A 23,653-nucleotide genomic window follows, 5' to 3' on the forward strand; every position below is an offset into this window, starting at 1 on the left:
GAGGTGGCCATGAAAGAGAACGTTGCGTTACAGAAGTTATGAAACGCGCGCGCAATGCAGCGTTTTCAAAATGCAAGGAAATGGAAGGAAAACACCGCTGAAAAATGCAGGCGGTGCAGTAAATGTTTAGTTTTTTAAAGTCGGTAAATGACTGAAGTACGCTTGTAGCTGTGGGGTCACTCTTGGTGTTGGCACTGAAGGAAACTGAGGTCTGTACGTTTACCTTGCAGCAAATAAATCGGGGAAAGCGAACAGCAGCCGTGAGCTCAGGGGCGAGCTGTAGGAATTTGCAAGAAATGTTCATTCGCTGGTAAACTGAATGCCAAAAGCTGCCCTAGGACTGTGCTTTCAGGAATTTGTTATCTTCAAACGCAACACAAAGCGTTTCTGCGTGAAGAAAATAATGCAAGTGTCTGGAAATGTTTGATTTAAGGTCCTGAAACACGACCGCTGGCTGAATGGGAATGACGACGGGACGCGTTAGGGAAATGTTATTGTGTTACAGTTCTGCCTCGAGAAACTCCAGTTTAGAACAGAAAGAAAACGAACATACAAATTTTTCAAAGCAGAAGCATTCCCTACTAGGACCTTTGTATTCGATGCTGTGGCACGCTATCGAAAAGCTCGCCGTCGCTGCGTTAGCCAGCCCGGCACGCTCCTGATAACCCGCCATTAAACACCCCACAGAATCCGATTTTTCATATCGCAAGATCCCGAAGGAATGACAAAAAGAAACAAACAAACCAAAAAAAAATAAGTAAACCCTTTTAAAATTTCAGGTTCCCGTGAAGCTGGACACCAGCCCCGCTTATTCCTGGGATGGCCCGATCCTGCAGTGTGCTGTGCACTCCTGTGCATGCTGATCGCTTCTGGGTTTCCTTAGGAATTGGGGACTTAAAGGCTTTTTCAAGAAGCATCCAACACCGGACAGGACTAGGCTCTTAGTGCATAAATCAAAAAGTGGTTTCATCTGTCGCTATATAAATATTATCAGGACTGAAACGCCCGTCCTTGCTCCCTTGACTCTGCTGGAACGAGACCAATTTACTCCAGCTGATTATCTGGGCTATTATTTATTGTAAGTTTATGGTGACCGGATAAGGTTCTAGGACGTCGAGGTCTTCAGCTGACAAAAATCGGTATAACACCCTTGGCTTGGAGAGCCACCCCATTGTGGTGTGGAACATAAAAAGTGGACCAAATTCCCATTTCCTTACTCTTTTCTCACTCTGACAAAACTCCTTCTGATGTCACCGTTTGCCCTCCTTGCACGGATATCACTAAGACCTGATCAGGCTTCAATTTCTTAAGCTTAATTCAGGCTTATATTAAAAATAAGCAGCCACTTACCAAGGTAAGCGCCCTTTAAGCTGATAAATAATTTTTTAAATAGTTCCAACCAACTGCATTGTACTACCTGCCCAGTCCTCTTCATTCGACTCTCTATAACCTAAAGAAACCACCCAAAAAACCCCCCCTCTTTTCTTCCACTCATCTGACTCTATCATTTTTTAAAAGATATTCATGTTAATTCATTATCATTGGCTATATCTTAAACTCCTTTATCTGGAAGCAGTCAGGCTGTTGTGCAACTCCGCCTTCTGTATCTGGTTTCCTTTTTTTTTTTTTTTTTCTTTTTAAGGAAGCTGCAGAACTTCGTCTCATCCTGCTATAGAATTTCTTTATTTCTTTAATGCAGGTTTGTCAATAGCGTCTAATCAAGAAGAAAATCAATGCCGCTGCTTTTCGATCCTGTGGGAGTGCCTGTTCCTTCCCTGCTGCTCCAAAGCCTGAGACATCAGGCTGCAGTTTGCTCCGAAGTAGCAATGCTCCTTTGTTAAACTTTGAGGCAAAAACTTCTCTATAAGCAGAAATAGCAGTCTGCACTTCAACATCTCCAAAGTGGAGATTGATAGGAAAAGGGATCAGTTGCTCATCCGAAAAAAGGCAACATTTTCGAGTGATTTCCCTGACTCATTCTAACCTTCAGGTCACCTTCAGGATAACGTAGCAGGAGTGCTGTCCACCTGCGCCTGGTTATAGATCAGAAACGAACGTTGCGGGAATGTGCTTTAAATTAAAACCGGGTATTTTGCTTCAGAAGGCTTTCTGTACGTGCTCGTAAATGCCTCCGTGAATGCAAACTTTTTCTCATCTAAATATCCTGATTTTTAAGGTAACCAATATGTATTATGAGAATCACTGTAGTCTGTAAAAGTTTGCATTGCTTGAATGTCAGTATTAAGTCAAATGCTATCACTGCTTGATTATAAAGCCAGGATTTATTTTGCATACTGGCTAAATGGATTTAAACCAATCTGTGCATCAAGGTTCTGTTACAGAGTTCGATACGCCCCTCCTTGCTTGCTGTTCAACACCATTCCCTTGTTCTCAGAAGATTAAAAGGACGATAAAAACACCCAAGCACCTCTGTTAACCATATGTTTTCTTTTACAGTAAGTTTTCCCTATGTATAAAACCATGATCTGTTCCCCCCTTCCCAGTCTTTACTCAACAGGGGAAAAAGCAGTAATAAACCAGTTCATAACATCTCTTTTTCCCTAAAAGGCAACAAAATGCAATGCCATAATAGTCATTTTGGTTTGACTTCCGATCAAATCCAAAGGGATGCTTTCTGCCCATGGAGAAAACTTTGAGCAAAATTAATGGAACAGATTTAGAATCCGTGACTGCTTCAATCCTAATAAAACCTTTTTCTCTGTGTTTATCGTATAAAACTCCAGAGAGGTTAAACAGGGGATCTAACTGCCTGTGTTTGCAAATACAATTCAGCAGATGCCTTGGATTATCCTGACTTCTCCACTGACTGCAGTGCTGCAGTCCTATGACAGCATCATATTAATGAGCCAGCAGAGGTACGATGCTCCATGTGGTTTGCAAAGTTTAACCCTGTCCCTCAGACTTCCCAAACTCTCCGCGGTGAAGACACAGCAGCATCAAACCCCGGAATTGTCTGTGTCCCGGGTTAAAGGCAAGAAGGTGATTTTTGAGAAGGATTTTGCCTGTTAACAAGATCACCGGCTTAAAAAAATCCATAGAGCGCTGAACGCAGGCAGACCCTTTTCAGCACCCTTCTGAACGAGGAGTTAAAATCTCCCCCCCTCAGCATTCCTCTGCTTTGCGAAGGGAGCTGTAGCAGGGCTTTTTCTAGCACCAGCAGTTTGTTGGGGTTTTGTGGGTTTGTTTTTTTTTTCTTTGCAGCTTACTAATCAATCGCCCGTGTAGCTGCAATCCATCCAAGAGGAGTTCAAAGTCTGGATGGTTGCTAGTCACCGTGATGCAACCCCTCCAAAGCGTGCTGTACCGTGTAAACGTGGTTTTAAACAAGGTTTCAGAGGAGGAGAATTCATTTCTAAGCAATGCACGGAGCGTTAGATTAAAATGTGAGGCTGGGAGGAAAAGAGGGGAAGAAAGGGAGGGGAAGAAGAATCCAGATCAAGGATTTTGGATGCCGGGGGGGGGTTCTTTCAAACTCTTGTTTCCTGCCCGGCTGCACCCTGCCGCAGACCCGGCGCCCGTCCTCCCCCCGGGCGGAGGCGAAGCCGTTGCAGGGAGCGATCGCTGCCGCAAAGCAACCCGGGGACCCCCCGCCCCCCCCCCCCGGCCTGCCTCCTCTGCCCGCTCCGACCTTCAGATGTCAGAGCCGGCCGGGGAAGGGGAGGGGGGGCCCAGGCACCTCGGGGCCCCTCTGCCCCCTGCTCCCCGCCGGGCTGCCCGGGGGTTCCCCCGCGGGAGCTGCCCGTGGTGCTGCACCGGCCGCTGCCCGCCCCGGCCCCGGCCCCGGCCCCGGCCCCGGCCCCGGCCCCGGCCCCGGCCCCGGCCCCGGCCCCGGGCCCTACCCTGCGGGCTCCGCCGGGCGCTGCTCCACCGCCCCCGGCAGCGGCCCGGGGCCGGCACCGCGCTCCGCTCCGCCATGGCCGCTGCGGGAGGCGGCGGGGGGGGGGGAGAGGGGAGAGGGGAGAAGGTAGAAAAGGAACGAAAGCACTAAAAGGAATAAAAGGAATACCAAAGGAGAGGAAGGGAAGAGGGTGATGGCCCAGGGAAGGGGGGGAGCAGGGCGGGAGGGAAGGAGCAGGGGAAGGGGGAGCAGGGGGGAGAGAAGGGGATGGGGGGAGCGGGGCAGGGGGGAAAGGGACGGGCGAGGGGGAAGGAGGAGCCGCGGCCAGGGAGGAGGGGGCAGAGCGGGAGGGGAGCGGGGGAAGCAGGGGGAAGGAGGGGGAAGCAGGGGGAAGCAGGGGGAAGCAGGGGGAAGGAGGGGAAGCAGGGGGGGCATCCGGGGCGGCGGAGCAGGCAAGGGAGGGGAGGGGAGGGGGGAGCCGGGGCGAGGGGCAGGAGCGGGGGAGGCGAGGGGCGGAGCAGCGGAGGCGGGGCCGGGGCCGGGCCGGGGGGGGCCGCCCCCCGTACACGTGTGCGGAGCCGCCCCGCTGCCGCCCGGCGGGGCTTTATAAGGGGCGGCGGCGGCCGGAGCTGTGCTGCGCTGCCGCCCTCCTCCCCCTCAGCGTCCCGCTATGAGCTACACCATGGAGCCCTTGGGCAACCCCTCGTACCGCCGGGTGACCGAGACCCGGGCCACCTACAGCCGCGCCAGCGCCTCCCCGTCCAGCGGGTTCCGCTCGCAGTCGTGGTCCCGGGGCTCGGGCAGCACCGTCTCCTCCTCCTACAAGCGCCCCAACCTCGGGGGGTCGCGGGCCGCGTACGGCTCCACGGTGCTGAGCTCCGCCGAGAGCCTGGATGTCAGCCAGTCCTCGCTGCTGAACGGCGCGGCGGAGCTGAAGCTGAGCCGCTCCAACGAGAAGGAGCAGCTGCAGGGGTTGAACGATCGTTTCGCCGGGTACATCGAGAAAGTGCATTACCTGGAGCAGCAGAACAAGGAGATCGAGGCGGAGCTGGCGGCGCTGCGGCAGAAACACGCCGGGAGGGCGCAGCTGGGCGATGCCTACGAGCAGGAGCTGCGGGAGCTGCGCGGGGCGCTGGAGCAGGTGAGCCATGAGAAGGCGCAGATCCAGCTGGACTCGGAGCACATCGAGGAAGACATCCAGCGCCTGCGGGAACGCTTCGAGGACGAGGCGCGGCTGCGCGACGAGACGGAGGCCACCATCCGCGCCCTGCGCAAGGAGATGGAGGAGGCCTCGCTGATGAGGGCAGAGCTGGACAAGAAGGTGCAGTCGCTGCAGGATGAGGTGGCTTTCCTGCGGGGCAACCACGAGGAGGAGGTGGCCGAGCTGCTGGCGCAGCTGCAGGCGTCCCACGCCACCGTGGAGAGGAAGGACTACCTGAAGACCGACCTGACCACGGCGCTGAAGGAGATCCGCGCCCAGCTGGAGTGTCAGTCCGACCACAACATGCACCAGGCCGAGGAGTGGTTCAAGTGCCGCTACGCCAAGCTGACGGAGGCGGCCGAGCAGAACAAGGAGGCCATCCGCTCCGCCAAGGAGGAGATCGCCGAGTACCGCCGGCAGCTGCAGTCCAAGAGCATCGAGCTGGAGTCGGTGCGCGGCACCAAGGAGTCGCTGGAAAGGCAGCTCAGCGACATCGAGGAGCGTCACAACAACGATCTCACCACCTACCAGGTAGCGGGGAGGTGTCCTGGGCTCTGCCAAGCCCAGTTTGGGTGGGGGGGGTGGGGGGGTGCCTGGGTACCAGCTCTGCAGCGAGGGATGCTGGGGTGGGTGCAGGGGGAGGGAGATGTCGGGGAGGGCGGTGGGAACCGGCCGGGTCCTGCTCTGATCCTGGCACTGCCTCCCAGGGAAGGAGTTTGTGAAAGTCCCTTTCGAGAACTTTTCCTGCCCTGTGTGAAGCCTGTGTCTGTGTCACAGAGGTTCTCTGCGTCTCCGTTGCAGGACACGATCCATCAGCTGGAGAACGAGCTTAGAGGAACAAAGTGGGAAATGGCACGTCACTTGAGGGAATACCAGGACCTCCTCAATGTCAAGATGGCCCTGGATATTGAAATTGCTGCATACAGGTACAGTAGGATCCTTGCGGACGTGTCTAGAATATTAATAGCACTGCAGATGCTGCTGGCTTGGGAAGCTTTGTCACAGACAAGAAATGTCTGAATGCAGTAAACCCAAGTAAAATTGGAACTTGACTAAATTATCACAACGTTTTAAAAATCTACACTGACCCAAGGAGCGTTTGCAATGAGAAAGCAGAGCTCGTTAGGGACTCGTCTCTGGTGGTAAGTGGCAAAGCTCCCAGCCAGCTCGGTGGGCACAGACAGCATGACTCAGTGCAGTGCCGCCCTGGTGCCGCATCCTGCCCTTCCTTACAAAAGACAAGTTTTATTTTTAATTCCTGCTTGCTTTGCATATGCCAAGCAGTCGGTGCTTGTCACTCCAATTCCCTTTTATCGCTTGAGAGAGACGGTGCAGCCGCTTGATCATGGTTTCAAGCAGGGAGTGCCAATCTGCCTGTCACAAACACTTTTGCTTTTCTTGCTCAACTTTCCTTCAAAGGCATCCGCTCCAATCTGGAGCAGGAATGTTGCTTGCTATTGCCATCACCTGGCAGGTTTTTTTAGTCTCCTCTGCATCACTTTAGAACTCTCATCAGAACTGCTGATTTTTTTGGGTCACAGGCTTAGATGAAAAACATGCATTTGAATATAAGTACAAACAAAAATCTCCAGATCTGCTTAAATTCCTGAGGCTGTTCAGACAAACACAGACGCCCTCGGGTCTGTAGCCGTTTGCTGCCAAATACGCTAGCTGAACAAAAGTCTCTTCAGTTTTCATAGCCACATGAGAAAGGTGATGCCCCAACCACCGAACTAGGACGTACGCTCTAATTGGCTTTGAACCGCTCAGCCACAATATTCGATTTGGGTCTGCGGCTGTGTCAAATTATCAGTTTGCCTAAGCCATAACGCATCTTATGAAGTTAATTATTTTATCATACTCTGTGCTGACTTACGCCATGCTAAAGCTCTTGACATTAAGGCTGGATTTCAACTGACCAGCCAAAGGTGTTCCACTTGCCGTACGCAAACCAAGCTAAACGCCGTTTGCTGAATATGAATCTTACCAAAGAGCTGAGTCAAGGAAAGACGAACTGGGGCTGTGAGGGCTGGATTGCGCTGATCAGCTCTAGCATATTCCACATCATAAAACTGTTTTCATCCTGCTGACAGAGGGAAATATTCTAACAGCTGTCCCTTACGTTGGGTTTCTATGCTCATTTTTTTTCTCCTCTGGATTCCCTTAGGAAGCTACTGGAGGGTGAAGAGACAAGATTCAGTGCCTTCTCTGGAAGCATCACTGGACCCATATTCACACACAGGCAACCATCTGTCACAATAGCATCCACTAAAATTCAGAAGACAAAAATCGAACCACCAAAGCTGAAGGTCCAGCACAAGTTCGTAGAAGAAATCATTGAAGAGACAAAAGTAGAGGATGAGAAGTCTGAAATGGAAGATGCCCTAGCAGCCATTGCAGAAGAAATGGCAGCCAAGGCCCAGGAAGAAGAAAAGGAGGAAGGAAAAGCAGAAGAAGCTGTAGAGGAAGAAACTGTTTCTGAGAAGGCTGCTGCAGAACAAGCAGCTGCACCTGAGGAAGAGGAGAAGGAGGAAGAGGAAGCAGAGGAGGAAGAAGCCGCAAAATCTGATGCTGCAGAAGAAGGAGGTTCTGAAAAAGAAGAAATAGAGGAGAAGGAAGAAGGAGAGGAGGCTGAAGAAGAGGCGGGAGAAGCTGAGGCCAAGGGCAAAGCTGAAGAGGTAGCAGCAAAGGTAGAGAAGGTCAAAACACCTCCCTCAAAGTCACCCCCTAAATCCCCCCCGAAGTCCCCTGTCACAGAGCCGGCCAAGGCTGTCCAGAAGGAAACGGCTGCAGAAGCAGGAAAAGAACAGAAGGTGGAGAAGGGTGGTGAGAAACCAGCCAAGGAGGAGGAGAAAGCCCCATCTCCGGAGAAGCCGGCGACACCAAAGGTAACCTCTCCAGACAAGGCAGCAGCAACCCCGGAGAAGCCTGCGACACCAGAGAAGCCTCCAACCCCGGAGAAAGCGGCAACCCCGGAGAAGCCGGCAACGCCAGAAAAGCCCCGCTCTCCGGAAAAGCCGGCGACCCCGGAAAAGCCGGCAAGCCCAGAAAAGCCCCGCTCTCCAGAGAAGCCGGCGACCCCGGAGAAGCCCCGCTCTCCAGAGAAGCCAGCTTCCCCGGCCAAAGATGAAAAGGCTGTGGTGGAGGAGACCGTCACCGTCACAAAGGTAACAAAAATTAGTGCAGAGGTAGAGAAGGAGTCCAGGAAAGAAGATATTGCAGTGAATGGTGAGGTGGAGGAGAAAAAGGAAGAGTCCAAAGAGAAGGAGGTTGAGGAGGAAGACAAGGGAGTTGTCACCAATGGCCTAGATGTGAGCCCAACCGATGATAAGGGTGAGAAAATTGTAGTAACCAAAAAAGCAGAGAAAATCACTGGTGAAGGTGGGGACAGTACAACCACGTATATCACAAAGTCAGTGACAGTCACTCAGAAGGTAGAGGAACACGAAGAAAGCTTTGAGGAGAAATTAGTGTCCACCAAGAAAGTGGAGAAAGTTACTTCACATGCTGTAGTAAAAGAGATTAAAGAGACCGAATAAAATAAATCATAGCTAAATTAAAAAAAAAAATTAATTAAAGAGCTTGGGTTGGTGCAAAAGGTTAAGCCATATGACAACTGCAAAATGCATGTGAGTGACGGCTTCAAAGCAGAACGGGTTCTCTCATGGAGGCTCCAGACACACAGTATTTTACTTTTTTGTGCAATATAGGGGAGGGGGGGGGAATGCATGCAGGCTCAAGATGTGCTCCCTCCACAGAGCTTGGGGATCTAAAACAAATACTACTACTAATAGTGCATGAGATGAAATGTGCAAAGGAAGCTTTCTGATTTTCCTGAGCTGTTGGAGGGACATATCTGAGGGATGACTTAAGATGTATTATGCAAAGAACCAACTGAGCCAAAACCAAACAGAAAACAGTAATAGAATATTCATGAGAACCAGAACTCTCCTAGCCTTAAAAAATAAAAAAGCTACTTATAAATAATTATGTTTACCTCACTGGTGCAATTAGGGTGGACTTTTGCTCATGGGAGAACCTAGTTGACATGCACAGTACGCAACCTTTTGTTGTTTGATGTAAAACAGTCACAGCAGTTCTTGCTCAATAAAGGTCAATACTGAAAATATGACTCGTCTGGTGACTTTCTTCAAGGAAGGATTGGGATTGGGAGCTTGATACTCGGTCCTGAACAGGAAGAGAGTTGTGTGGGGTGGGAAGTTGCTTGAGGTGTTTTTTCATTTCCTCATTTAGCAAATAAGCGAAATGGGCTATGATGAACACTCTTCCTGTAACGTAACACAGCTATTGAGCTGGTTTAAGCAAATCCTCGGGAGCTGCGTCCCACGCTTTCTGGAGCAGAGAGGAACCGCTAGAATTGGAATGGTGTTATAAACTTGGCTGCGGGGGTAATTTCCCTCCCTGCACACCGGGCTCAGCAAGCAGAGCCTTAGAGAGGTGGCAATTTCTAGACCATTCCTTGATTTTTTTAAAAAAAATTTTTTTTTTTCCCTGAGAAGCTAGCCTGTCTGTGAGCCACAACTGGTTGTGGTATCTTCTAGGGCACTCATTTGTCACTTAAGTGTGCAAAGATCCATTAACTAATTGAACCAAGACACCATGTGTTCATTAAAATGGGGTAGCTACTGATTATTTTTTTCCCCTTCTGCCTTAATTATATTATTTCTGTCTCAAATAATCAACAGCTGCAATCTGCCTCTAAACACAAAACTCCCAAATTGAGAGCAAATAAATTCCTGGAAAAAGGAAACTGTCCCAGAGATGATACTGGTATCATGTATCAAAAATATCCCTAACTCATTTTTTTTAACATATTTGTCTGTTTAAAAATAACTGTAGAAATGAGACCCTTTCAGAGGCTGAACTGCAGCTGGGTAGGGCTCAGATCATACCTGGTGTAACTGATGGATAAAACCAAATTAAAGCAATTTTTAATTTCCAGTAGAAAGGCCTCCTGAGCTTTGGCCTACGTCTGCTGCCCCTTCCAGAGTGCCTCTATGAGGAAGAAAGCCAATTAAAGGGCCCTCTGACATCCCACTACGTAGAAAATAAACGGAGACGAATGAAACAGAGGGAAAAACAGGAGGGCTCCAATTTGGGGAGCTAATAGGGCTTATTATGGGATGAATATTGTGTTTATTTCTACCACGTTGCAGAAGGAAAGCAAAGACTACTGCCCAGCATAGCCAGCGAAGAAATGCACATGAGTTTTACGGTAGCCTGGGCTCAGCACACAGACTGCCCCGAAATCTGTTCCCTAATTGAGGGTCTGATCAAAATCTCTCCGATTTGCATACGCCTTCCAATGCTTTCCCCTTATCGATAACCGGAGATCAAGGAGTTTTTAATTGAAAGGGTTCTGCATGTTCTTCACTGGCAAAATCGTCAGGAGCCCACGGCAGATAAGCCTTTCGAATAAATTTGAATGTCTTTGTGTAGCAAAGGAATGAATGTTTCTCCTGCTGATACCAATAATGGAAATCTGTGCTCAACAGCTTGCTGGTTGAGCGACGTTTAATTAAAGCGGAGTTAGCAAATTAAGTGGCAGCTTCTCTGCAGCGAGCTTATTTGTGGAAGCGACGTGTGTGTGTGACACAAAAATAACTGTACCTTCAGGAACAAGGAGCTGAGCAGCCCGGTCACGCTCGGGAAGTGTTCGCACCGAGTCACGTTAAAACACGGGCACGCCCGATGCTTGGTGAGCACCGAAGCTATTTTTCTCTTGGATCTAATAAAAATTTTCAAGAGAACACCACGACTAAAACCAAAAATTAAACCAGAGACCAATATTTAACATAAAACTTTCTGTTTACGCGCTTCCAAATAAGTCCTAGAATCTGCTAAAATGTCACAAACTGCGGAGGAGCTGATACCCCAGAATACTGGTGCGTATCCTCATTTCCCTTCCTTTTCCACCCAAAACATACTTCAGCCTTTAGTTATTACCCAGAACTGCCTTTTTTTTTTTCCCCCCTCTGCTCCAACACACAAAATAAATTTGTGAGTTTAGACTATCTCCCACTGCAAATGTTTCCATCAACTCCTAAGAGAAATAAGCAACTGGTTAACACATTTCTAAATATTTATAAAACTATAAGAACTGATTAATATTTAATGTTGCCAAGAGGTTTTGTCTACTGACATCTGCAATCAAACGGTTTCAAAAGATAGCATAATTCCAGGGCAGAGATGCATAAATAGCGTTTTATTTGCCTGTTCTGCACCAATTACTTCTTCAGACTGTGCATAACCAGTGAAGGGATTAATTACTTTCAGGCACGGAAGTTCATTGATCAATACGCAAGGGAAAAACAATAATTAAAGGGATTTACCGTGAAGATTTATGTGTCTCATTTAAGGTGGGGCACCAAGACCCCCGTGAGTTCAGGAGCTGGAGGGCTCTAACCCAGGATCTTTGTAGGCTTGTGGAAGAGCTACGATTAAGAGATTTGCAGCATCCCAGAACTAAATCCCAGGCGGAACCAACCCGGACAGCGTTACGGAATGGCCAGGGAGCTGAGTCAGGCACTAGAATTTTCTCCAGGCAGCAGGGTTTGTGCTTTCCCCATCGCTGCAGGCTTTCTTCCTTCCCTGCTCGGAATTCAGCTACTCTTCAAACTAACCTAGGAAGGCAGCGAATGACGAGTTGGCAATTATTTAGTTACTAGAAGGTAAATTTCTAGCATTATACCTGCCGAGCGGAAGGGGGGGGGGTGTGTATCTCAAGAAAAGCGTTCGGGATTGTATTTCTCTTCCCTGCTCTGAAATCTCGGCCTGATCCAGACCCCGTCTGCCCAAACAGCAAGAGAAAATTCAGGGGTGGAAAAGAGAAAATTCAGGGGTGGAAAAGAGAAAATTCAGGGTCAGAAAACAGAAAATTCAGGGTCAGAAAACAGAAAATTCAGGGCTTTACTTGCAGCTGCAACTTGGGTCAAAGTTTCTATGGTGTCTCCCTCTGCCTGCTTTTACTGCATTGCGTCAAAGCGAGCTCCTGGCTTTTCGGAGGTAAAACACGTGTTGCCAGTAGGATCCCCCCGACCCCCAGAGCATCTCGGCACGCCAACGCGCGCTTCCATCCTCCCTCCCACCAGTTCTCCTCCGCAGCAAGTCAGGACCGGGGGTAACGAACCCGGCCGGTCAGCGCAGCTCATTGCCACGGCTGTGACTCGCACGTTCCCTACGTGAAATCTCTCCTCTAGCTGCAATACGTTAAAAATAACATAAGGAGAGGGGATAGGATCGAGATACGCCGCGAGGAGAAATGCCTTTGCTGGCGTGTCTCTAAACGCGCTGGTTTGGGAGCGTCCCCAGCAGCCTGCAACGCTTCGGAGAGCTGCATCGCTTCCTGGGAGCGAAAGGGATGCAAAGGGCCGAGGGAAGGAGTTTGTCTGCAAAAAAGAGACAGGAAAAAGAAAGCGAAATCGGGTATTGGAAAGTTAAAAGGAGCTCAGAGTGCTTGGGGAAAGGCCGAGTCTGTGGCCCGTGGGACTGCAAGTACCCCCCGCTGCTCACCCCCACTTCCCTGGAGATAGAAAATAAAATCTGCTTTGTAAGAGTAACTCTGCATAAACGCATGTAGAAAAATCTCCATTACAAGCAGAAGGGGAATAGAAAAAGTAAGGCTTGAAAGAGACGCTGGAAAAAAAAAAAAAAAAAAAGGGAAAATTAATTTGTGTTCTGGTTCTCAAAAGCATCAAAAAGCCCAAGAAAGTAGGGGGAAAAATAAAGCATTTGGAAGTGATACTGGAACTCCCTGGAGTTACTGGAATTACTACATACGCATATAAGCTCTGTTTCCTGAATGGTCTTACCGAAGCTTCTTTTTCTTTCTCCTGCTGTTTTTCCTGGGAATAGAAGGAAATAACTGTTTTAAGTGCTTACCTCATCATCATCATCTTTATAACTCTTTCAACACAGAAAAGGGAGATGCTTTTGGAACACCCCGAAAATTTGTATAACACGCTTCCTTTCAGAACGAGCCATCGAGGAGAACCAATGCAAGTCAACTGATACCACGAAGCCAGCGTACAAAATTAAACATTTCCCCCAAATTCTATGCAAAAAACCCCACCTAGCTAAACGTGATGATGAAACATTTTAGTGCAGCCATGTAATGCCCATTTTAACATGGGTGTCATTTATTTAAAACGGATTAATCTGCAGCATTAGTCCAGTACCTGCCCTTAGCACAAGGTTTAATTTTATGCATCAGCTTTAGCTGACCGAAGACAGGCTCAGGCCACTGGACGCTGGTGCGGCTGTCAGAATTGCCAGGCTTTGCTGCTCTTTGAGCCATTCCCACTTTGTGCCTGCTCACAGACTAGACCTTTCTTTAGCTCGCACCCAAAACTTTAACAGGCTCTGACAAATTTGGTAAGAAAATGAGCCTCTTCAGTCCATAGGAACTACGATAGGACCCTGGAGAAGCAGCTTATCCAGGTAGCAGAGACACCCCCCCCCACACACACCCCTCACCACAGCTTTTTTTCTTCTTAATATACAGACATCGCTCCAAGCCTCAGGTACTAAACGCATTTGCATTTTGCTTCCGTATTGGTTTGTTAAATTTTCTCTTTCAAAGGCCACAAGGGAGCTTGCATGCAGACAACAGCCCGGTGAGACCCATCACAAATCTAACAGCACCTTCGGACCCCAGTGTATTTTCACTATTTTAAGATTTCCACGTGAAATTTTACAGCCCCATCAAGAAATTTTGTCCACCCTATTAGTCCCCCAAGCACATCGGCCAGAGACAGGAACCAATATCCCATCTCCTGTTACAAGGGCTTGAAAGATGAGCGCGACACACCACTTTATCAACCTTTTAAGTGCATTAGTGACACATGACACGCACAAGGAATCTGTGTAAGCATTTCCGTAACTTTATTGACTAGCTTTATTGCACATACTTATTGAAGCCTCCATTATTTTACCCACCCAAGGTTTCCATAATTATTTTAATTGCAAGTTAAAGATAACTTTCATTCCCATGACTTATTCCCCCCCCCCATTTTAAATTTTAAGGTTCTGAATCACCCAAGAAAGACATAACCCCTGAATTCATACGTGTAGACCATGCGGCACTCAGGGAGCAAGCCAGTGGGTGCTCTGCAAGCATACTGATACTCTGCACAGAGAGAAACATCATAGATCATTAACTTTAAACCTTAGTGGTCACTGAATTAAATATGTGAGACTGCAATTTTAGCTCAGTCAATTGTCATTTATTCTGTTGACCTGATGGGAAAGCTAGACTGCCTAGAAATCAAGCCTTCTTCTTCACTTCACTCTCTTCCTTTCCTGCTGCTTCTTTCTCCTCCTTCTCTTCCTTTTCCTCCTCACCAGCTTCCTCAGCAGCTTCCTGAGACTCCTCCCCTTCTTCAGCTGCTGCTTCTTCCCCTTCTCCTTCCTCTTCCTCACCCTCTTTGGCTTCTTCAGATTCTTCCTTAGCACCTTAAAAAGACAAAAAGCAGCATTTCACAACTACGTACTGTTCCTAACCCCAATTTAAGGGGAGCTGGCATCCCTGCACCCTTCGATCCCCCACCCCTGGACAGCAGCCAGCTAAACATGATGGGGCTGGCAACGGATTTGGCACGAAAGCAGGGATGTTTGTCCAGGATTTGCAAGGGAGAACGACAAAACTACACAACCAACTTATCCTGGATTTCAGAGGGAGCAGAATGCTACATAGGCCTTTCCAAAGTCATGGCCTTGAAAAATAGTAGTTGACTGTGGACTCATCGCTTTAAGCCTTATCCAAAGACTTGAGTTCAAAAAGGGATCTTGTCATCATTCTTTATCATTTCATTATAATCAATCTCTAGGCTAAAAAACTCCTAGGATAGTTCAGCAGTAACCAATGCATTTCAGATACATTTAGGTTAAATCCTTCAGAGCTACGCAACAGAAGTTGGGAAAAGCAACTCTGGATAACGTTACTTCTACATTTTCTTTAAAAATGTGAGTTTGGTAAATAAATTATGGGGCAGCAAGGCAGTGGCATATACTTTGGCTGAACAAAAAAACTACCTAGACCTCAGACAATAGATGTTGCTATCTGCTGAACCCAACAGTCACATCCACAGACACCAGCTGACGCTCCTATTGTCACGGGCTACTCTGAGAATTAGTACTTAGCTCAAGATGTTCTTGCTCCTTCTTTTTGAGAACATCTGTAATAGCAAAGTACTGTTTGCTGCTACATGAATACTGCATTACACACTGTTAAAAGTATTCTCATTCTTAATTTTGGAAGCCTGAATGGAAAAACAGCTAGTGGTTTCCAAGGGAGTATAATCAGTCCTGTAACCTGCCTGATAGTGAACAGCGACCTTATCTTCCATTCACTATTCAGCCGTTCCTGCTTAAATGTTGTGGGCGTAACACCACGATCCTGTGCTTGTGTGAGCAGACAATGGGAGAGGTCTGATCAGTGTTAATTCATCAGGATTTCTGGGTTTTAGCCCATATGAGCAGGGTGAAGCATGAAAGAGAGAGATTTGAGAGTAACTGTAAGTACCTTCCTCCTCTTCTTCAGCCTCTTCACCTCCTGCTTCTTCCTCACCTTCCTCTTTCTCCTCCTCACCTTCTTCTGCAGGGGCTGCCTTTGCTTCCGCCACTTTAGCGGCCTCAATTGTTTCCTCTATTTCAATCTGCTCTTCCTGGACGTGACTGGAGTAGTACGTGGGGAAGGAACGGGTTGTCATCAAGTAGGAGCTGGACTGGAGACCGCTGTAGGCAGACCTGCCAAAAGTCGGGGCAGCCTGGGTGTAGCCACTGGTGATGCTTCCAACACTAGTGAAACTGAGCCGGGTCTCTTCACCTTCCAGCAGTTTCCTAGCAGAAAAAAAAACCACAAAACCAAGCAGAAATGACTTAGTTATTCATTATGGGCTAGTTTTTGCACTCCTAAGTGTGCAGTCTCTAGGACCTGTGCTGCTCAAAGCATCACAGTATTTTGGTTCATAGCTGTTATCTGCTCAATACTGCTGCAGCATAACCACGTGGCAATGCTACCCTATCTTCTGGGACTAAATTAAAAGTTTGAGGTGTGCATTACTGGTGAATTAATACTTTTCCTTGTTAGGAGAAATAATGGGGGGAAAAAACCTCTAGGATTAGGTTCCTATAGCAGGTGAAGTTAGAGGTGTGTTTTGGCAGCCTGCAGGGTTGCCGAGAACAATGCAGATATAACAATTTGATGTTATATTTAGCTATTAGATAAGGTTTATAGCCACCTTCTCAGTATTCCCCCTTGTGGCATTCATAGAAAGTCTATTTCAGCATTTACAATTTCTAACAGTATCTGGGACAAAGCATTAAACAGCTATTTAGCAGCAATTCTGTTGTAAAATATTTACTTTCTGGGAGATTGCTTCTGTGAATCAGAAACAAAATTCCTTCTTAAAAGCACGTAAGGGGTTTCCAATTTTGGGAACGCAGCCATCTGTATTAGGAAGTGTCACTGATACGAATACCTGTTCTGTACTTGCAGTTAAGAGGTTTTGTAAAGATGGAGAACTGAGATCGCGTTGCTGAGCAAAGAGTTCTGTATGCATATACATACTATTATATTCACAGATGTTTGCTGCATATTGAAGATTTTGCTTAAAGCAAATCTTTTGCCTCAAAAGCACTGCTTCTTCCAATAGCAAGACAATGGAGGAGACCTGATTCAACTCAGACAGCTATCTATGAAAATTTCTGCTGGAGGAATGACATTAGGTAAACAAATTACCTTGAAGGGAGAAGGGGAACCTGACGCAAGTTTGACTTATTTAAATATCCCCCCCCCCCAAATCATACCTATATGCTGCGATTTCAATGTCCAGGGCCATTTTCACATTGAGCAGATCTTGATATTCCTTCAGGTACCGAGCCATTTCACTCTTGGTGGTTCTCAGCTCGTTCTCTAATTTGTTGATTGTATCCTGTTGGCAGGGACAGCATAAAATTCTTAGTTCTCCCATGTCTAGCAATGATACCTTGCAAGGAATTTCTCCAATCCTATTAACGTCACCTTGCTCTAGCCGAGAAAACGAACAGCTCCAACTCCATCCTCAGCCGAAAAGGCACCCTGTACCAAATCCCACCTTCCCTGGCAGGGTTTCCCACCCCTGTACCTACGCCTCGTTATTCCGTCCCTATTTTACGTTAGGAACCCGATTTTCTGCTATGCAAGCACGAGGTTTGTTTCGCTTTTAGCCTCTATGTGCTTTCTCTCGTTCTAGCTTAAGGGTATCTTTGTGTAATGATAGAGTTAAGGCTTTCTCGGTATACAGATAAACGATATGCCACGCATTACAGCTCTGTGGCGTTTTGCACTGTAACGACAGGATACCCTCTGGTTCGTACCTGCGGTACAGCCGTAGGACGAGCCAGAAGCAATGCCCCCGTCTGCAGCAATGCCCCCCCCATCTGCAGCAATGCCCCCCCCGTCTGCAGCAATGCCCCCCCCGTCTGCAGCAATGCCCCCCCCGTCTGCAGCAATGCCCCCCGCCCCGTCTAACAACCTCCCCCCCCCAACTCCTGCAAACCCCCAGACCTGCAGGGCGGAGATATCAGCGCTCTGCTTTTCTTCCAGCTCCTGCAGCTGCTTCTCCAGCGCTTCGTTCATGCCGCGGGTGGCTTCGATCTCCAGCGTCTTGGCCTTGAGCAGGCGGCGGCTCTCGGACACCTCGTCCTTGGCGGCGCGGACGGCGTCGGTGTTCTTGGCAGCGCTCTCGCTGAGGACGGTGAAGCGGCTGCGGAACCACTCCTCGGCGTTCTGCATGTTGCGGGCCGCCAGCTTCTCGTACTGGGCGCGGATATCGCGGAGGGCGGCGGAGAGGTCGGGCTTGGCCGACACGTCCATCTCCACGGAGAGATGAGCGTATTGGATCTGCGCCTGCAGCTCCGCCAGCTCCTCCTCATGCACCTTCTTGAGGAAGGCCAGCTCGTCCAGCAGACTGTCCACCCGCTTCTCCAGCTCCGCCCGCGCCAGCGCCGCTTCGTCCGCGCCCTTGCGCACCTCCAGCAGCCGGGCCTCCGCGTCCTCCCGGCTCAGCACCTCCTCCTCGTACCGCGCCTGCAGCCCCCGCAGCGTCTCCTCCAGGCTCTCCCGCTCGCCCTGCAGCGCCTGCTTCTCGCTCGTCGCCTCCTCGGCGGCCAGGCGCAGCTCACGGATCTCCTGCTCGTAAAGGGCGCGGAAACGAGAAGGTTCGGCGTGTTTCTGCCGCAGCACCAGCAGCTCGGCTTCCAGCACCTTGTTCTGCTGCTCCAGCTCATGCACCCGCTCGATGAAGCAGGCGAAGCGGTCGTTGAGATCTTGCAGCTGCGCTCGCTCTTGGCTGCGGATGGACTTGAGGTCGTTGCTGATGGCCGCTACCTGGCTTAGGTCGAGGCTGTCCACCGAGTGCAGGAGGGAGCCCGAGGCGCTGGAGGTGGCATAGCTGCGCCGCACCGACACGGAGGAGACGGGCGCCGAGAGGCTGGAGTACGCCGAGCGCGCCGAGCTGTAGCCGCCGCTGCTGCTGCGCATCGCCGAGACATGGAGCCGCGGGGGCTCGGCGTACCGCCGCTTGTAGGAGGGAAAGAACGGGTCGTAGCCGTACGAGGTCATGGCTGCAGGAGGTGGGGGGGATCAGCAGCTGCTCTGCGGAATGGCGCTGACCGACCGCCCCTATTTATCGGCGGGGAGGGCGGGCGGGCGCAGCCGCCGGGCGGGGCCGGGGCCGGGGCCGGGGCCGGGCGGGGAGGAGCGGCACTTGCCGCCGCCGCGCTGAGGTACGGCCCGCCCCGCCTTGGGCGCAGGTCCGCTCCGTGCCGCGGGCTCGGGGGGTGAGGCCGGGCTGGTTCAGGCTCCCTGTCAGGCCACTCCGGCGTGGCCCCCTCGGCCCCGGCCCGGCCCTCAGCCCTCCTCGGGCCCACCTGCGGGCTGCTTCGGGCGCCCTTCGGCTCTGCCTCAGCTCCCCACCGGGCCCGCCTGGGGCTCGCTTCGGGGCTGTGTGTAACACCCCGCTTTCCTCGTCCTCTGCTTCCCCGTGAGGTGCCCCGGCAGGAGCCCTGGGGAGGTTGATGCGGACCCCGTCTGGTGGCTGGGGTCCTGGGGAGGCCCGGTGCCTCAGTGAGGCCGGGGTGCAGCAGCCCTCGTTGTACCTCAAACCCCCCAGACTGCGTTCCTGAATAGTGTGGGAGGTTTTTTCCTCCAATTTGCAGTTTTCACAAGGTGTCTGTGCTCTTCCAGCTCCTGCTGTCCTCACCGTGTCCTCGTTGCAAGTGGTTCCTAATAACCAGGTAATTACATGAATGAAGAAACAAATACGGGGTGTGGTTCGCAGTCCTAGCAGAATGCATTAATACCTCGTTATCTGGCTTTCCTTCCTCTGCTCCTTGAAATCCTCTAGAGGCAAGTCTGAGACCTGGACCACAGAAACTGAATATTTATCCTTGCCTAATCTGGCTAATACAGAGAGTAAAACTGGACAGCTGCATTGCAGCCACCTCTGACCCAGATTATTAGCCACCGGTTGACTAAAATAAAACAGTATTTATGCAGTAGGGATTTATCAGAAGTAAGCTAAGAATATATTGAGCGCAGACTTTGTTGGATGCTCAAAGAGGCAATGATAATCTGCCTTTCTGAGTCAGAAGGGCAAATTTATTAAAAAAACCAAAACAACCCTCTTCAAAGTTTTCTTGAGGAAGGAATAAATGTAGGCGTGGGTTGGTGGATGTTTATTAAGAGAGATACCACAAAAATTCTTAGTTGCTCCCTAAAGAAAGGGAAAGGCTTAGTAATATACATAAATTAATCTGTATGCCTGTTGCTAATTACAATGGTACTCAAGTATTTCTGGCACAGAGGTATGTTTGCTTAATACCAATCACCTGCTAAAGGTAGAGCAGGTTTGGTTTAATTATGTCTCTTACTTCTAGTGATCTCAAACGTACCTGTTGTGCGGTATCATTTCCATAGGTGTTAGGGTGCTTGAATTTGAGGGGTATTAAGCTGGGAAGGGCAGTGGCCTGTCAGAGGTACAAAGGTCCAGCCTCTTCATCTGAGCTCGTGCTGGATGGAATGAACCGCACTAAGAGCTGGTAAAGGCTTACGCGTCGCTACGTCACAGTAGAGCTGATGAGATACTTTAGTTTGCAAATCTAAAGTGTCCCCGTAAAGATCAAGGGAACCGCTCTCGGTTTACAAGCACTGCAAGCGAGGCTTCTACTCAAAGTTTTATTCAAAATTTGTGATTTAAATTTCAGTTGCATTCATGCATGTTAGAACAGCTAGCCATTATTCAGACTCTGAATATTCAAAGTACAGCAGCACAGGTATAGTTTTATGTGCTAATGAATTTTAGGTCTAATAGAGATTGGTTTTGACTTTTGCCCCCCCCCCAAAAGGTAGCTTGTGTAGCTTGCAGAGCACCTGGGGAAGAAATGAGCAATATAGCAGATGGAAAGATTCACAGCGGGCTTGGTCAGGGATTTGGTGAGCTTCTAAACGCAAATTGTTATGGGATACTCAGCTAATGCAAATTGGCATACCTTGTTTCATGCCAATGGATTTATGTTAATCCCCCCTGCATTCAATCTGAGTGTAAGATTTAATTATTAATGGTATCGGTTATTATGCTGTGTATTAATAAAGGAATCTATCTCAGCTTCTAAAATAACTTGCCTTCATATCCCAGGGAAGTAAGCTTTGTGATTGTAGGCTGTTAATATTCTTTCTTGTATTTTTTTAGAGAGGGAAAATGAATGGAAAACCCCTTCCTCTCTGCCAGCAGTGTGTGCCAGGAAGATGGGGAAGCGTGTCTGCAGACAGCCCTGCAGTGTTGAGTTTCAGTGTGACTCAGAGTAAGGATGAAGCTTTATTACTATAAGGAAAAGAAAGCTACTACTGAACGCATCCTAATTGGGAAACTTGTATTTCCAGGTACATGTAGCGCTGACTCTGATTTCCCCATTCCCTTTGTCTCCCGTTTGTTGCTTTTTGCCATAATGCAGAGTATAATCTAGTCCCTTGATATGTCATTGTTAGAAAAATCATTGAAGTAGTAATGAACAGAGGAGCAGGATAAAGATTGGCTTCCAACTAGAATGAAATGGTCTGTGCCATTTGTCTCACCTCTGTTTAAGGCTGCATTGAAATAAACAGGCAGGCGGTCACCAGAGATGAGCTGAGTCACCCAGCTTTATGTCCCTTTCCATATGCTGAAGCTAAAGCTGCTCTCTTGCTGTTTTAGTTAGGTGTGAGTATCATGATTTCATCTAACACAGACTTTAGGCAGAAGAATCCCAAGTCCAGGTTCATCCCATAAAACCTCCCCTAGGCTGGCTGACCTAAATAATGCAAATTATCGTGATGAATGATACAGAAATAACAGTAGGGATGTGATAAAATGGCAGCTGTGCAGTCCTGTGCTCCTGCTGCAAAAGCAAGCAACTCCATGACAATACATTCTTGTTCATACATTTTCCTCTGCTACATACTACATAATTAACACGCACTCAGTCTGTAAATGGCGTTTCCTCAGGGAAGAGTCAGGCCTAAGCCCTGTGCTGGGGCCTCATTCAGCACCAAGAAATTACTTGAATGCAACCAGAGTCAGTGAAAATTCCCCTACGCCGCAAAACACTTGGGCATTGAAGTCTCGTGGGGTTTGCTGCCTTTTTTTAAATTTATTTTTAATTTGTCAAAGAATGGTTTCCCCAGCAGTGTGACAGGTACGTTTGGGGTTGAGGTGGATGGCAGAACAAAGTCTGCATTGTCTGCTCCTGGTCTTATTGCAGAAGCGTAAAGAGAGCTGTGCCTGCTTAGTTTGAACTTGCACAGAAATTGAGTAGTCCAAGTCAGAAAAGCAAAAGGATTGTTTGTACTTTTTGTTTTTAATTGTTTCTACTCCATAAAGGCACAGGTCAGAGAGTGGGGAATCGGGCACCTCCGCTGTTGAAAATGTTACGTAGCTCTGATGTGTGGTGCAACATCGTAATTTTTTATAGAATATATAAAACGAGATGGCAAGAGCTGATCTATGCATGGTACCTATACTCACAAAACAGGCAGCCGAGAGATACTATACATAGTAAAGCAGGATTAAGCAATTTCCTTTCCCAGTGTTCTGTAATTGTTAATAAATTTACTGCAAATTCAAAAATCAACGTATTGGCGTTCAGTGGCACCATGTTTTATGGATTGATTGATTTTTATTGATAAGATTGATCAGAGCAGTTCTGAAGGAGAAAGGGGGGAGCTGGAACCGGTCCATTGTAGCAGTCAATGCTTTGTGCCAGGATTTAGTGCTCTGGGAATGCAGTAAAGCCTGCCAACAGCCAAGCTGTCCCCATAGGTCCTTTTATTGATCTTACCACAGAGAGCTGTGTTGAAAAACTGAAAAAGAGAATTCTCCTTGAAGCCTCTGGGAACTACATCTGAGAAAAGTCTGGTTCATAATTTTGAAGTTGCTCTATAATGCTTTCTGTGCTTATAGCTACTTCTTTCTTTAAAACTTCTGGGGGGGGGGGAAGAACCCTGAAGAACTTTCTTTGAGGTTTATTCTCGTGTGTGCTAGAATTTCTACATCTGTCTGGGCTGTTCTTAAGTTTTGACCCTATGCTGAATGCATGTGAAAATTGCTGTCGTATGTTACTAATTACCTATTGGGGGGAATATTTTGAAAATCCCACGCAGCAGTAATGGGTCCCGTTTTCTTTCCCTTGTCCTGAAGTTAGGCAACCGGATCTTATGTGTACATTTAAAATTAAATCAAAATCTCTGAATGAGTTGAATTGAAATGTGCAAATGAAAATACTCTGTTCTACTTAGGTTCTCTTAATCCTGCTGAATTTTTCTTTTATGAATTGGAATGAATCTTGCATTTTAGGAAGTCTGCTTTCTATATTCCAAACAGTCCTTTTAATATGAGACAACACTAACATGAATTGTCAAAGTCCATGCGGAATTTTGTCTGCAAGGACCAAAATACAGTATCTGGAAGACACAGAAGAAATGCTAATACACATTTAATTTATTTCTTTTGAACAGCTATTTGCTTTGTTTGTGCCATACATAGTAAGTGCCTGAGCAGCTTTCATTATTTTATCATTGCTTACACCAATTCTGTTTTGCTGCGCACAGTAACATTGATTTGCTCACTTTGAGTTTGTTCTGTCTCTTGATTACAAGAGCTAGAGGAAAGAGCCGGGCATTTCTTTCATCAGAGCTCTATCAATGAATGCTTAATTGGAAGATTCATTAGCTTTGTTTGCTTTTTGGATCAGGACTCCAAACTAGGCCACAAAATCTGATGGCAGATTCCTCCTCGCCGTTTCAAGGGTTAGATCTTAACTCCCAGAATCAGTTAAATAGATGTTCTGGTTTTATTTGATTCCAGCAATTAAGCATAAACAAGAAGGTTCTTGGACAAATAAGATAAAACTCCCCTATTGTGCCAGCTGCAGAGCAACGCACATGGTTTGAAAAAGCCTACTCAGCCCATTTTGAAAGAGATCGTTTACTCATTTGCAAAGTCTCATTGCTTGAATGGGTCTTCCACCAACGTGAGAAGTAAGGAGTTACTCAGAGA

The 23,653-nt window shown here is 48.3% G+C and overlaps 2 protein-coding genes and 1 long non-coding RNA gene across 3 annotated transcripts in view; 2 read left to right on the plus strand and 1 right to left on the minus strand.

The window, feature by feature from the left end:
• Window positions 1-4,414: 4,414 nt before the first annotated feature.
• On the plus strand, window positions 4,415-9,187 carry NEFM (neurofilament medium chain). The gene is made up of 3 exons (XM_010302064.2): window positions 4,415-5,591; window positions 5,862-5,986; window positions 7,228-9,187. The coding sequence occupies exons 1-3, from the start codon at window positions 4,530-4,532 to the stop codon at window positions 8,597-8,599; spliced, it is 2,559 nt and encodes an 852-aa protein (XP_010300366.2). The 5' UTR covers window positions 4,415-4,529; the 3' UTR covers window positions 8,600-9,187.
• A 4,756-nt stretch (window positions 9,188-13,943) lies between these two features.
• Window positions 13,944-18,740, minus strand: NEFL (neurofilament light chain). Its single transcript, XM_075736602.1, has 4 exons — window positions 17,629-18,740; window positions 16,890-17,014; window positions 15,604-15,920; window positions 13,944-14,534 (listed from the first exon to the last, which is right to left on the minus strand). Exons 1-4 carry the CDS (start codon window positions 18,682-18,684, stop codon window positions 14,347-14,349), a joined length of 1,686 nt encoding a protein of 561 aa, XP_075592717.1. The 5' UTR covers window positions 18,685-18,740; the 3' UTR covers window positions 13,944-14,346.
• A 2,172-nt stretch (window positions 18,741-20,912) lies between these two features.
• Window positions 20,913-23,653, plus strand: part of LOC142598301 (uncharacterized) — a 29,303-nt gene continuing 26,562 nt past the window's right edge. The window contains exon 1 of the long non-coding RNA XR_012832578.1: window positions 20,913-21,003. This is a non-coding gene — a long non-coding RNA (uncharacterized LOC142598301). The remainder of the gene's footprint in view (window positions 21,004-23,653) is intronic.

Source organism: Balearica regulorum, chromosome 27 (genome assembly GCF_011004875.1).
Source record: "Balearica regulorum gibbericeps isolate bBalReg1 chromosome 27, bBalReg1.pri, whole genome shotgun sequence".
NCBI classification, from domain to species: Eukaryota; Metazoa; Chordata; class Aves; order Gruiformes; family Gruidae; genus Balearica; species Balearica regulorum.

Excerpts from the sequence above, each read along its gene's own strand:
- NEFM (XM_010302064.2), top strand. The coding sequence starts at position 4,530 with ATGAGCTACACCATGGAGCCCTTGGGCAACCCCTCGTACCGCCGGGTG. Across the intron at positions 5,592-5,861 it reads ACGATCTCACCACCTACCAG|GACACGATCCATCAGCTGGA; the intron begins GTAGCGGGGAGG and ends TCTCCGTTGCAG. Across the intron at positions 5,987-7,227 it reads ATTGAAATTGCTGCATACAG|GAAGCTACTGGAGGGTGAAG; the intron begins GTACAGTAGGAT and ends GGATTCCCTTAG.
- NEFL (XM_075736602.1), bottom strand. The coding sequence starts at position 18,684 with ATGACCTCGTACGGCTACGACCCGTTCTTTCCCTCCTACAAGCGGCGG. Across the intron at positions 17,015-17,628 it reads CTGATATCTCCGCCCTGCAG|GATACAATCAACAAATTAGA; the intron begins GTCTGGGGGTTT and ends CCCTGCCAACAG. Across the intron at positions 14,535-15,603 it reads GGCTGAAGAAGAGGAGGAAG|GTGCTAAGGAAGAATCTGAA; the intron begins GTACTTACAGTT and ends TGTCTTTTTAAG.